The 14,611-nt window shown below is 41.1% G+C and overlaps 1 protein-coding gene across 4 annotated transcripts in view; it reads left to right on the top strand.

Annotated features, from left to right (window-relative positions):
- Positions 1-11,029, top strand: part of nfasca (neurofascin homolog (chicken) a) — a 123,563-nt gene extending 112,534 nt beyond the window's left edge. For all 4 annotated transcript variants that reach the window (XM_088337739.1, XM_088337738.1, XM_088337737.1 and 1 more), the window contains 4 exons: positions 1,843-1,992; positions 3,758-3,886; positions 6,285-6,354; positions 10,225-11,029. In XM_088337739.1, the coding sequence (XP_088193865.1) occupies positions 1,843-1,992; positions 3,758-3,886; positions 6,285-6,354; positions 10,225-10,453 (578 nt within the window). In that variant the 3' untranslated portion in view covers positions 10,454-11,029. The remainder of the gene's footprint in view (positions 1-1,842; positions 1,993-3,757; positions 3,887-6,284; positions 6,355-10,224) is intronic.
- Positions 11,030-14,611: the final 3,582 nt, after the last annotated feature.

Here is a 14,611-nt window from a genome sequence, read left to right as displayed (position 1 = left end):
GTCTGACGGCTTCCTTTCGGAAGACAGGGGTTTAAAAAGAGTCAGGGAGCCAATTAGCAACCAATCGTAACAGTTTTCCGCGCTTCACTTTTCATTCGATTCTGGAATACGTGAATTTTGGTCTCGAATTCTGCACGAAAGATAAACGGAATTGAAAAGAAACCCTTGGTGTTTCGAAAAAGAGTACTTCAATTGCCTTGATCTTCGACTTTGGTGTGGGTGTGTCCCGTACGTGAATGCATTTGCCACGTTTTGAATTTTTAATGATGTCTGATGGAGAACATGTGAGACACAAAGGGGGAGTCTGGCTAAAAGGAGACCGATCTAATGGATCTGGTATCTGCATCATTAATGAGAAGGAAATGTTCATGTGGAAAGCATGAAGCATGACTGGAACCCTGTGTGCTGCCTTCACTGCCGCCTTCTCACTTCATGACAGTTGTCCACACAGGAAGCTGGTCCCAATTCATGCCTTTGGGAATGAGGAGAAGTTGACATTTTTCACTTCCGAGTTTCCAAATCAAGCCATCTTTCTATTATCCTGCATGCATTCCTCCCAAAAATCCCTTCATAAATCATTGCTGCCAATGCAAACCGAAACGAAAGCGAAAGGAACGTCCCTGTTCTAGAGGTAAGATCAAGCCGAGAAAAATCTAGCCCAACTTGGCTTAAGCCTGACCAATTAACCTATTTTCAATCCCAAAGCAAACCCCAAATTACATATTTCATTTGTGAGGACTCGAGAGGAAGAGAGCTGATTTATGATAACAAAGTAAAGCCTGTCTTTTGTAAACATATTGAAGTTAAACCAGACTGTATAAACGCTAACATATTCTATATGTCTGCAGTGGTTACATTAACCATCAGTTTTCCATCATTGATTGACTTTTTTGAGAGTTCAAGGGAAATTTTTATGGCTGTCTGTTGAAAATTGGGTCATAAACCACAGCAGCAGTCCTTCAGAATCTAGTGCAGCACTTCAAAGAGAGAAAGGCAGAGGGACAATGATGGGTGGATAATAGACAGAGGCAGGAAGGAGTTGTTTGAATTGATATCACAAGAGTTTAGAATTTTGTTTAGCATCGTTTCACACATTGCTATAGTATAGATTTTTATTAACAAATATTTGTTTTGAAAAAAAAAAAACAGCGGTAGAAAAACCTGGCCCGACCCGAACATAATGATTGACTTTTTAGGCCTGACCCAGGCTCGCAGACGTCGAAGCACAACTTGGCCCAAGCCTGATCAATTCACTTATTTTCAATCCCGAAGCAAACCCCAAATTTCATATTTAATTTGTGAGGACTCAAGAGGAGAGCTGATTTAGGATAACAAAGTAAAGCCTGTCTTTGTAAACAATATTTTATATGTCTGCAGTGGTTACATTAACCAACAATTTTCCATCATTGATGGATTTTTTTGAGAGTTAAAGGAACATTTTAAGGCTGTCCTTTATGTTGACGGGTTGAAAATTGGTCCATAAACCACAGCAGCAGTCCTTCAGAATCGAGTGCAGCACTTAGAGAGAGAAAGGCAGAGAGACAGGAAGGAGTTCTTTGAATAGATATCACAAGAGCTTAGAGTTTTTTTAAGCATTGTATCCACACATTGCTTTAGATTTTTATTAACAAATATTTGTTTTGCAAAAATGTCAGCGGTAGAAAAACCTGGCCCGACTCGAACATAATGATTGACTTTTTAGGCCAGACCCAGGCCAAAATTTGACTCAGGCTTAGGCTTAAGATCTTACCTCTGCCCTGTCCCCCCCCCCCCCCCCCCCCCTTGGCCCCACCCCTCCCCCGTCGAGTATGATCGGCCCTTTTCTTGTGCCCCCCCCGAAAGGCGACAAGACAATGAAAAGGGTCCCGGTGAGTCAGCAGCCCCCCGTCTCGGTGGCCGACTTGGTGGCGGGGGCCAAATACCATCTCAGGGTTTATTCCCATCAACTCAGCGACGTCACCAGCAAATGGCTCACCTTTCACACCAAAGCAGGTGAGGCTGGTCAGGAGAGCGCCCGCCGAGCCATAGTGTTTTGGGAGCCTATTTCATTCAAGAAAACCCTGAGTTTGTTAACTCAGAGTTAAGGGGAATCCATAGTTGTCTGTTTTGGAGGTAACTGAAACGGGAGGTTCACAATTGAGGTAACTGGAATGAGGACAACGAAATTAGCTTAATCGAGGGATTCACAAAGCAGGTTCATGAATGTTTGGTTAATCCTGGGTCGTTTGTTTCAGTGGATTCAAACCAGAGAGACATAAAGCACTCGTTCAAACTCTGAGTTTGTTTACTCCAAGATGTAGGAAAACACAAAGTTGTCTGTCTTGTAGGTAACTCAAACCAGCGATTCGTAACATAGGTAAACCAAAGACTGACAGCTCAGGCTCATAAAAACCCAGAATTTGTTCACCCGAAGATGTGGGGAAACCCCGAGTTGTCTGTTTCAGGGGTAACTCAAAGCAGGGTTTCACAAAGCAGGTTCAAAGAAACCTTGAGGTTGTTCATTCCGAGTTGTCTGCTCCAGAGGTAAATCAAACCAGAAATTCCATAATCAGGTTGATGAAAACCCCGAGTTTGTTAACTCGGAGTTAAGGAGAATTCATATCTGTCTGTTTTGGAGGTTACTGAAACGAGAGATTCACAATGGATGTAACTGAAATGAGGACAACATAAAGCACTCATTACAGACAGACTCATTCAAACTCTGATTGTCTGTTTCAGGGGTAACTCAAAGCAGGGTTTCACATTTCAGGTTCAAAGAAACCTTGAGGTTGTTCATTCCGAGTTGTCTGCTCCAGAGGTAAATCAAACCAGAAATGTATTAATCAGGTTGATGAAAACCCTGAATTTGTTTACCCGAAGATATCTGTTTCTGAGGTATATTAAACTAAAAATTCACAAAGAAGGTTGAAAAAAACCCATGAGTTTTTTAAGCCTAGGATGAGCGAAACTCAAACCAGTGAGATACAAAACTGGTCCATAAAAAATCCTTAATGTGTTAACCTGAAGGCGAGGGAAAGCCAGATTTGTCGGTTTCAAGGGCTATTCAAACCCAAGATTCACAAAGCAGGTTAATGAGAACATTGATTGAGATGAGGAAAACCCCAGAATTGTATGTTTTATCTGTCTCTCTAACCAGGGTTTCACAAAGTTGGCTCATGTAAACCCCGAGTTTGTTCAGCTTGTGATGAAGGGGTTGCGTCAATATGAATGAAAACCAAGTGACGAATATCAAAAGAGGCAGATGCTTATATTCCCTACCCGTTCATCTTCCCTATTGAATACACTAATGATATAACAACATAGCAATAATAACAGTTATGATATAATAATAGTAACAATTACAACAGGGTTAACTATAGTTGTAAACGCAGTATTTCCAATCTCTAGTATCACTCATACGCCATTTTCTTCATCTCTGTATTCCGCCAGTCATGTTTTTTTGTATTTAAATTTGAACACGTGAATAGTTGGACATCGTTTGATCTCGTCTTGTAAATTGTGCCAAAGTTTGACTCCGCACACAGACACACACATACTTTTCCTGGTGGTTCTCACTTTTGGGATTATGATTTTACTGTGCGACAATCATTCAGTGTTTGAGTTTTTGTGATCCGATACGTTTGAAGAAAACACTATACGGCAAAAATCAGGGTGGTCTGTGATCTTTGAAAAGAAGAAGTAACGGTTTGGAAGCAAAATCGAAACCGCCTTGACGTTTTCTGTCTTTCTTTGCGGGTATCGTCGGGGGGGCCTTCAGCCTACATGGACCAGGTGGACATTGCCACCCAAGGTTGGTTCATCGGGCTGATGTGCGCCATGGCCCTCATCATCCTCATCCTCCTTATCGTCTGCTTCATCAAAAGGAGTCGCGGCGGAAAATATCCCGGTAAGAATTCTTACGCAAGGTTGATGTACCTTTCAATGTTTTCACTTTAAAGGGACAGTATGTAGTACTTAGCGTGTCATGATTACCGATGTGAAACACCTGTGCCCGCTCCTTTGGCGCCAACTGCCTCGGACTCTGATTGACTCCCTGTCCCTATCCAAACCCACTCCTGTCTGTCCCTTGTTTTCTGTCCGTCTGCGAACTTCAGTGTATACTAGGCAAGCCTTTTCGACCCTGACTCCCACCTTTTTTTTGCTCCTGTCTGTCTCCGGCTACGACCCGTGTTGATCTTGACCACGTCTGCTCTTCCGTCCTGATTTATGACCCGTTTTCTGACCTGACCCCGTTTGCTCTCCAGTCCCGAGCAATCTACTTCCCGCGGCTAGCGAACACCAGATCGTGGGCGCAGCGCTTCCTCTTTCCTTTAATAAAACTTGTGAGAAACGTAACTTAGTTGGGTCCTGTTTCCGTTCTGGTCCTGACAAGCGTCCCTAACTGGGGAAACTAAAAACATAATTCATCAAAAGGAATTGCTGGGGAAAATATTGGAGTCCGAACTCTTATTCTGACTTCACATTTCTCCTCACCTTGAATTGTTTTTGCTTTAAAGGGACAGTGTGTATTATTGACCTCCTTTTAGTGGGGAAAAACAAACAAACTCAAAAAGAGTTGTGGTGGAGAATTACCGGGTGAGAACTCGAATGCAGGCTTTATAATTCTCTTCACTGTTATTCCTTTTGTCCGTTTTCCCTTCAATTCAAATTTATTTGTGAAAAATACAGTCATTAAGTGCAAAAAGGGTCTCCGATATTTCCAATTCATATGTAGGACAAGATAGGACACAGCAAAAGATGAATTATTTCTTCATGAGTCGAAATATCGCTCTCATTCCAACTATAATTTGTCAAGACCAGAACGGAAACAGGACCCAATTGTGTAGTGTTTACCACAAGTTTCATTGAAGGAAAGAGGAAGGGTTGCGCCCATGATCTTGGCGCAGGAAGCAAGTCGCTCTGGTACTCGGATTGTGATCCGAAGACAGAAGTGGATCTTCCGTACCGAGCGATGGCGGTGTCAGGGACGGAAAAACGGGTCATAAGCTAAGACGGGGGAGCAGACGTGGTCGGGGTCAGAACGGGTCGTGAGTCGGGACGGGGGAGCAGACGTGGTCAGGATCAAAGCCGGGGGACAGACAGGAAGAAAAAACAGGTGGGAGTCAGGGTCGAAAACTGAGGTTCACAGACGGACTGTCCAACAATTTGCTTCAATGATTTATGAACAAATGCTGATTGCCGACAGCTATGTGAATTATTGATGGAGCTTTTGTCTTTGTTGCCTTTATTTTGAAAAAGAGCTTAGTGAAGACTATAATGTTTTGCAGTTTCTATAATGTGTAGACGCTGCTTGCATCACTGCTTTGGCAAGTCGTCTCGGTAGGTGCTTCATAGTTTTGGACTAACGTACGCGATAATACTGAGTGACGTAACACAAACATTTTTTATTTGTTGTACTTATTTTTTGAAAACCTTTTGTTCATTGGGCCCGATTAAAAAGCCTGAGGGGCCATTTGTGGCCTAGGGGCCCTTGTTTGCCCATCCCTGACTTAACACGTACTAAATTTGCAAATTAAAAAAATGACATCTACATGATTTGAATGTACACTAAGGGCAAGATACCACCAAAACAACTTTATCTTTTATATGTAGTATTCCTTTGTAACTTTTTGATTAGTGGGTCAGATTGAAAAGCTCAGCGGGCCTGTATTTGGCCCACAAGCCCTCGTTTACCCTTTTTGTCAGACGTCTTGCATTTATACATCATGCATTTATATATCATTTGGAGGAATCTTTTTTCCCGTTTGTTCCCCTTTTTCCTTACTTTTTTTCCCTTTTATGCGTTTTTCCATTTTCTTTTTCCATTTCTCTTTTTCCCCTCTATTATTTTTCTATCTTTTGTCCCTTTTTCATTTTTTCCCTGTTTTACTTTTTTATTGTCTATTTTTTCTCAGTTTTACCGTTTTTTTTCTCTTTTTGGAAAGGCAAAAAAAGAGAAAAAAAGAAAAGAAAAAAAGGGGACCCAAAATAATAAAAATGTCTCTGCAAACAATGTTTTATGAAAAAGACATTTCTATGGAGGAGGGGACCACATAGGGAAACTGGGGACAAGAGTGCCACCCAGAACTACAATGTCTTTATTGTAGTTTTCTAATACGTAGTATTTTTGGGGTTTGTTTTCTTATTTATATTCAGTGGCCCTGATTAAAAAGCTTTTGGGGGCCGCGTGTGGCCCGCGGCCCCTATTTTGCGCACCCCTAACACATACTAAATGATTGCGTGAAAGATAAAATCTCCTTTGCACACAAAATAAACGATCAATAAATCCAATTTTTTTTTTCCAGTACGAGATAAAAAAGATCTTCCTTTGGATTCCGTGGACCACAAAGACCCCGACGGATCCTTCGATTATCAGTAAGTTGTACGATTATCGGCGATCATTGTCTGATCGGAATCGATTCCCGGAAGGCTGCCTGAAAACGTCTCGTTTGTTGAGCTTTATTTTTTTCACACTTTGGGACGGAGCAGCTCAATTTGTCTCAAACTCAAAGACACAACAAAAACAAGACATGCCCAGGATACAATAAACAGAAAAAGACACAAACAGTATGATTACAATAGAGCCCCAGGATACAAGTGGGGGTCATAAAGAGAAATTGTGTATGGTGGATACAAACCTTGTCTTCTGGTTACTCCGGAAAAAAACTTAAGAATAAATAAACAATAGTCAGACAGACAGACACATCAATTTAAAGATAGACCGATCCATCAATCGATACATCGATTAAAAAGCCTGATTGATAGATACCTCCATTGATAATCAATCAATCGATACATAGAGACATAGATAGATAGATAGATAGACAGATCGGTAGATAGATCGACAGATAGACAGATCGATGGATAGACAGATGGATGGATGGATAGATGCATTGATTTAAGGATATATAGATACATCCATGGGCGGCACGGCGGCGCAGTGGTTAGGGCTTGTGCGGCACAGTTCTGAGGTCATGAGATCAAACCTCCTGTGTGGAGTTTGCATGTTTTCCCAGTGCTTGCGTGGGTTTCCTTGGGGCACTCCGGTTTCCTCCCACATTCCAAAAACGTGCATGTCAGGTGAATTGGCCGGTCCAAATTGTCCCTAGGTGTGAATGAGCGAGCAAATTGTATGCCTCTGTGTCCCCTGCGACCAGTTGAGGGTGTCCCCTGCCCACTGCCCGAAGATAGTTGGGATGGGCTCCAGCACCGCCGCGACCCTAATGAGGATAAGCGGTGCAGATAATGGACGGATGGATACATCCATCGTTAACCAATTGATCGATACATCATCAAACAGATCGGCAGATAGAAACATTGATTGATGGATAGAAACATAGATCAATTGAAAATGCCGTAAAGAAGCGCCCAAAAACGTCGTAAAGTGAAAACATCATAAGGGGGGGTGGCCGTATCCTGGGGCTCTACTGTATTTGAAAAGGTAAGGTATAAAAGGCCTGTTTTTTTGCTCCTTTCAGGTTTTGCCGATTGCGGAGGCCTCCTTCTTCTCCAAAGAGCAAAAAAGACCATTCTTTCTTGATACCTTAACATGTTGTGTCCTGCATGCTAATATTATTTATATTTTATGACATTTTTTCAATTTTCTAATAACTTTTTTGTAAGTTCTCCCTCAAATCGAGCCTTTCGACGCTGTCGAGTGAAAAAAAACGCAATGCAAGCCAATTTGGGGAATTTTGAATAGGGTGACCCATTTATTTTATTTTGAATTTTTAAAAAAAATTGCAAAAAAATATGTACCCCACTGGCAAAATACTCCAGTGTAGGGTTTTAAAAAATATATATTTCAACTTGTTTTTTTAGGAAAATAATAAATGCCATACAAAAAAATAAAGTGTTCTTACGTAGCAGATGTAAACTGTCAGGACCAGAACAGAAACAGGACCCACTTGCGTAACGTTTACCACACGTTTTATTGAAGGAACGAGGAAGGGCTGCGCCCAAGATCCGGTGTTCGCCAGGCGCGGGAGGCAAGTCACTCTGAACACAGAAGTGGATCTTCTGTGGCGAGCGACGGCGGTGTCAGGAACGGAAAAACTGGTCGGTAGCCATGACAGGAGAGCAAAAACGTGGTCGGGGTCGGAAGCGAGTCGTAAGCCAGAACGGGAGAGTAGACGACGTCGGGGACAAAAAGAGGTCGTAAGCCCGGACAGGAGAGCGGACGTGATCGGGGTCAGAAACAAGTAATACCAAGACGGGAGAGCAGACGCAATCGGGATCAAAAACGGGTTGTAGCTGGATACAAACGGGAGTAAAACATGACAGGCGGGGGTCAGGGTCAGAAAAGGCTTGTCTAGTATACACGGAGATTCGCAGACGGACTGACAACAGGGGATTGGCAGGATAGGGTTCAAATAGTGACAGGGAGCCAACTAAATATGGATTGAAATAAGCCAAATAAATAAAACACAAATAATAATAATACTAATAACACTAATAGAAAAATTCAGAGAAACAAAAAATGTTAAGATAAATAATTACCAAAAATAAAATAGAAATTAAAGGGATTGATGAAAAATGATTTTAATAATAAGTATTAATAATTATATAGAATATAATGCAAAATAATACATTGAAAAATAAATAAAATTACCAATACATTAAAAATAAATTAAAAATGCCAAGACCAGAACGGAGACAGGACCCACTTGCGTAACATTTCTCACAAGTTTTATTAAAGGAAAGGTAAAGGTTGCACCCACGATCCGGCGATCGCTGGGCGCGGGAAGCAGGTCACGCTCAACGCGGAAGTGGGACTTCCGTGGCAAGCGATGGCAGTGTCGGGAACGGAAAAACGGGTCGGTAGATCAAAAACGTGGTAGGGGTGGGAAAGGAGTCGTACACCAGGAGAGGAGAGTAGATGTGGTTTGAAGCAGGAGCAAAAACAGGTGGGAGTCAGGGTCGATAAAAGCTTGCCTGGAGTACACTGAGGTTCGCAGACAGACTGACAAAAGAGGACAGAAAGGAGTGGGTTTAAAAAAGGACAGAGAGCCAATCAGAGTCCGAGGCACAGGTGCATCACATGGGTAATCATGACAAAAAAATCAATATTATTAAAAAAAAAGAGCTCAACTATCAGATTTTTTAAAAAGAAAAATCATTTTAGGTTTCCATAGAGGAAAAGACCAAAAATGATTATATTTTCACCAAAAACATTATATATAAGTTAAAAAAATGACCGCAAAAGAAGCTATGTCTTTTTTACATGACAGCGATGTTCTAATCAAACAACTCATGCCAATGCTGTTTTTGTGACTTCGGTCCCCCCCCCTTGTTTGGTCAGCAAATTTTTGCGATCCGCCATACTACTAATGTTATCCACCCGATGTTTGTGGGGCCTCCCTTTGTCCCCCCCCCCCATTTAAACTAACGCCTCAATCCTTTTAAATTGCCCAACCGTTGGCTGACATGACAGGAACCAAAACAAGAACAGGTACTTTCATTTTGCATGTTCGGAGTCACAAAAATTTGTAATTATTCTACACGATCTCTAGCTGCTAAAGTCAGCTCCCTCCACCAGCTCTGACCAACTCCAGCTATTGGCTCTTTCCAGCTGCTCTGAGTGTGTCCAGCTGGCACGGTCTTTCGTTGTCGCTGGTGGGGGATTAACAGCAGCTTTCACATGAATCTGATTAGATTATAAAACTAATAACGCGGAAAGGTCATGCAATACTCGGCCGAGTCATACCTAATTGGTAAAATGGCGGCGCCCTCTGTTGGCTGCGGCTGCATCGGCTCGCTACAACAGGTCAGGTGTATCGACGTTTCGTTCTGTGTACATTGTTACAAAGAATGACAATACAAAGGAAATTATTATTATTATTATTAATAGTGACAACATACTCAGTGATACATTTGAATAATCGGACATACGACATATTTTATAGATCAATAGCATAAATATGACATGACGTGACTCATTTGTGTAAACGGTTTGGCGAGTGGGGTCATATATATGTCATAAATCACAAGCCAAGGATGAAATAACGCGATATCTTTTTGTAGCTAAATAGCGTAAATATGACCTGACGTGACTCATTTGCGTCAACGGTTTCGAAAGAGGGTCATAAATATGTCATTAATCACAAGCGAGTGTCACAAATGCAAACGATGCAATAACGCAATATCTTTCATAGCTCAATAGGATAAATGTGACAAGTCGCCACCCAGTCGCGTGAACGGTTTGGCAAGCGGGGTCATAAATCCATCCTCAACGTGTGTTTGCAGCAGCGACGAGGACAACAAGCCGCTGGCGGGCAGCCAAACGTCGCTGGAGGGTAACGTGAAGGAAAGCGACGACAGCCTGGTGGATTACGGTGAAGGCGGGGACGGACAGTTCAACGAGGACGGGTCTTTCATCGGACAGTACACCGTCAAGAAGGACAAAGACGAGACGGAAGGCAACGAGAGCTCCGAGGCCACCTCGCCCGTCAACGCCATCTACTCGCTAGCGTAGCGCTCGCTCGCTAGCGAGCTTTGGAGAGAAGGGAAAAAAACAAACACACGCAAACGACCGGACCGGCTTCTCTCCGCGTCGCCGGAGGGACGGGAGGTCATAAATCTTTAGTTCCATGGAGAAGAGCGCTCCTTTTGCTTTGCGCTCAGCCCGCGGACTTCGCTGTGCCTTTCGGGGGGAAGGCGGCGCTTGAAGGCAACACAAAAGCGCTCGCTAGACTTTATTCTTCACTCGCTCTCTCGCCGATCTTCTCGTAGTGTCGGCTTCCGCAACATATCGGGTGCCCGGGGTCCAGCTTCGGAGCCGCTTTAACTCGAGAGTGAATGGTGTTCTAACTCCAGTCGAAGCTGATTTAAAGCTTTAGTTAAAAGATCTACTTTCAAGTTGAAGGTTAAAAGATGTTTTAACTCGAGTTAAAGATGATTGAACTCTTGGGTAAGACATGAAATCATGACAAAAGCTTTGAACTGGACCTAACTCGCGAGTTAATGATGTTTTAACTCAAATTAAAGACGATTTAAAGCTTTATTTAAAGATGTACTTTCAAGTTGAAGGTTAAAAGTTGTCTTATCTCGAGTTAAGGTTGATCTAACTCTTGGGTAAAATATGAAATCATGACAAAAGCTTTGAACTGGGCCTAACACGCAATTTAATGATGTTTCAACTAAAATTAAAGATGATTTAAAGCTTTAGTTAAAAATGGAAGCCAGACAAAAGCTTTAAAGCTGCTTTAACTTGCAAGTCGAAGCTTAAAAGTTAAAGACGTTTGAAATCTTCAGTCAGAGATAAGGACAAAAGCTTTGCGTCTGTGTTAACTCACGAGTTAAAGGTGCTTCAACTCAAGTTAAAGATGATTTAATGCTTGAGTTAAAGATGAAAGCCGGTCTAAATCTTTATAGGGGGTCTAATTCTTGAGTTGAGGCTTCAAAGGTGTTTTACTCAAGTTAAAGATAATTTAACTCTTGGGTAAAATATAAAGGCAGAACAAACGTTTAGGAGCTGTTAGAACTCAAGAGTTAAGGGTGATTTAACTCAAGTTAGAGATAATATTACACTTGAGTTAAAGATAAAGGCCGATCTAAAGATTTATCAAGGATTTAATTCTTGAATTGAAGCTTAAAATGTGTCTTAACTCCAGTTAAAGAGGTAACAAGTGGGTCAAAGATACAAGGACACAAGCTTTAATGTTGTTTTAACTCGAGTTAAAGCTTGAGTTAAAGTTGAAAGCTTGTCCAACTGTTCATAGATGATTTAACTCTTTCTTTCAAGCCTAAAATGTTTTAACTTGAGTTAAAGGTCAAAACAAGTCTAAAGCTTTGGAGATGATGTAACGTTCGAGCTAAAACAAATTAACAGCTTTGAAATGGTTCTAACTATGGCCCTAAAGCTTAAAGTTGCTTCGTCTTGAGGTACAGATGCTTTAAGTTAAGTATATATTAACCCTTAAGTTAAAGCTGAAATTTGTTTTTTAACTTTAAAGCAGCTTTAAGTCTTTGTTTTTTTTTAAAAAGAAGGTTCTTCAACTCGAGATAAAAATGCTTTAACTTTGACTTAACAGTGCTTTAACTCTAGTTAAAACTGAAACGTCTAAAGCTCTGAAGCTTCTTTGAACATTGAGTTATGAAATATTTGAGAGGTGCTCAGTTCGAAGATGTTTTAACTTTTGAGTTAAAGCTTAAAGAAGGGGAAAACAACTTTGAAGCTGCTTTAACTCTTGAGTAAAGGTTCTTTAACTCGAGTTGGAGTTACTCTACACTGGTTAAAAGGCTTAAATGGTGCTTTAAGTCAAGTTAAAGATGCTTTAACTCTAGTTAACCCTGAAAGTCGGTCTAAAACTTTGATTTTGCTTGAAGTCATGAGTTAAACAGCTTAAAAGGTGCTTTAACTCGAGTTAAAGATGCCTTAACTCTTCGGTTCAACCTGAAAGTCAGTCTGGAGCTTTGAAGCTGCTTCAGGTTGTGAGTTAAAAAGACTAAAAGGTGCTTTAACTCTTGAGTAAAGGTTCTTTAACTTGAGTTGGAGTTACTCTACACTGGTTATAAAGCTCGAAAGGTGCTTTAACTTAGTTAAAGATGCTTTAACTCTAGTTAACCCTGGAAGTGGGTCTAAAGCTTTGCTTTTGCTTCAAGTCGTGAGTTAAAAAGCTTAAAAGGTGCTTTAACTCGAGTTAAGGATGCCTTAACTCTTTAGTTAAACCTGAAAGTTGGTCTAAAGCTTTGAAGTTGCTTCAGGTCGTAAGTTAAAAAGCTTAAAAGGTGCATTAACTCGAGTTAAAGATGCCTTAACCTTTCATTTCAACCTGAAAGTCATTCTGAAGCTTTGAAGCTGCTTCAGGTTGTGAGTTAAAAAGACTAAAAGGTGCTTTAACTCAAGTTAAAGACAATTTAATGCTCAAGTTGAAGATGCAAGCGGGTCGAAAGTTGGTTAGCTGCTTTAAGCTTAAATGTTGATTAACTTGATTTCAAGACACTTTACCTTCAAGCTGAAAGATTCTAAGCTTGGTTTAAATTTTAACTCTCGAGTTAAAGCTTCAATTGAGACTTAACCCTCACCCTCGAATCGACCAGGACGCTAGCAGATCCGTTTATCATATTGATACGCACGCACGCAAAGAACGAACGGACTTTTTTTCCCATCTGGTTTAATTCGAACGATGTCCGGCGCACGATCGGGTCTATGCACTAGCGCCCCCTCCAGTATTGCTTCATACACTTTGTGTGGTCGGCGTCTTATCACACGTTCACAACCACTTTGCCTTTTGCACGGCGCTAGAAATATTTCTTTCGTAGCCGCGATCCGCCGACGTAGCCATATCTGCTACCTAGCGCCTGTTGCTATGCTAACGGATCCGTTTGTACTGTTTCGGAGCGCGGTCGTCGTTAGGAAGAGTTTCCGTTTATTTCTTTTGTCAGCATGTTTGTTTACACGACGATTCATTTTTTTCACGACGTTTATCTCGATTCGATCGTTTTCACCCCGCTCGTTGAGAAATTTCAGGAGTTACGAAATATAGTTATCCGACAGCCGACTTTCTTAAAAGTATTTCTGTTTGCTGCTACGTTAGCATGCACGGCAGATTAATCGTCGAGCATGAATCGGAGAGGGTGTGTCCACCATTTTGTTTTTTCTCTCGGCCAATCAGAATCGTGTCGCATTCAAGTGTCAATCTTGCCGTAAGTCATCCGCTCGTTTTGACGTGCATACCCCTCATTGGAGTTTTTCTGTCCTAGAAAATACTCCATTCCTCTAAAATATTCCCTCGCTACTTTTTCATCAAACATGAATCTACGAATTAATCTACAGAGTTAATCGAATCGTATCGTTTTTTTTTTCTCACAAATATGAATATAATTGTAAACAGTCAAAGAAAGCTTAGCAATTGAAAAGAAGGTATAGCATGAAAAAACGTTTTTGGGTCCTCGGAACGTACGATTAATTAGCACAATCGTATTTAGCAAAAAAATCGTACTAAATCCGGTATTTCTACTGATTATTTCATGCAAATACAATTGCGCCATTGTAAAGCTCAATTTTTCAAAATATTCATTGACAACAGACGTAATTCGATTAAATTCATTATAAGAGTTAAAATAATCGTACGCTATTTTACACAACTTATTTAGCAGAAAATGTGTGCTAAATCCGATAGTTCCATTAATTTCTGAAGATGCTATTACCATTATCAAAAAGATTGACATTTTCTAAATATTCCTTTACATCAATATTGTTGTGGATTAACTTCAAGTCGGCTTGATGGAAAACATCTGGATGTTATGAAGCAATGTTTATACAGGAAATACCACGGTGTTGACTGAGCCAAGTCGGGGCGGGAAAAAACATTGAGAAAGAATACTGTCGATTAGAGAAAAACATTACGTAACCACGAGGACACAGTGTAAAAAAACTGACCGTCTCTCAGATGGACTTGAACGCGGATGAAATAAACAATGTTCCCTCTCTGTCATATTTCGGCTCTGTTTATGTTTGGGGTCGACGCCCAACGACGTCCTCTCCAAAATAAGTGGTGCCCAACGTGGGGCTATTAATGCGCGGTCTTAAAAGACGTAATGTTTTTCTCTAACTGACAGTATTCTTTTTCAGGATTGACAATGTTTTGTCCCACCCCGACTTGGCTCAGTCAACACCGTGGTATTTGCT

The sequence above is a fragment of the Urocampus carinirostris genome, chromosome 6 (assembly GCF_059441175.1).
Source record: "Urocampus carinirostris isolate Australia breed hairy pipefish chromosome 6, RoL_Ucar_1.0, whole genome shotgun sequence".
Classification (NCBI taxonomy): domain Eukaryota; kingdom Metazoa; phylum Chordata; class Actinopteri; order Syngnathiformes; family Syngnathidae; genus Urocampus; species Urocampus carinirostris.
This window is presented reverse-complemented; position numbering and strand designations above follow the sequence as displayed.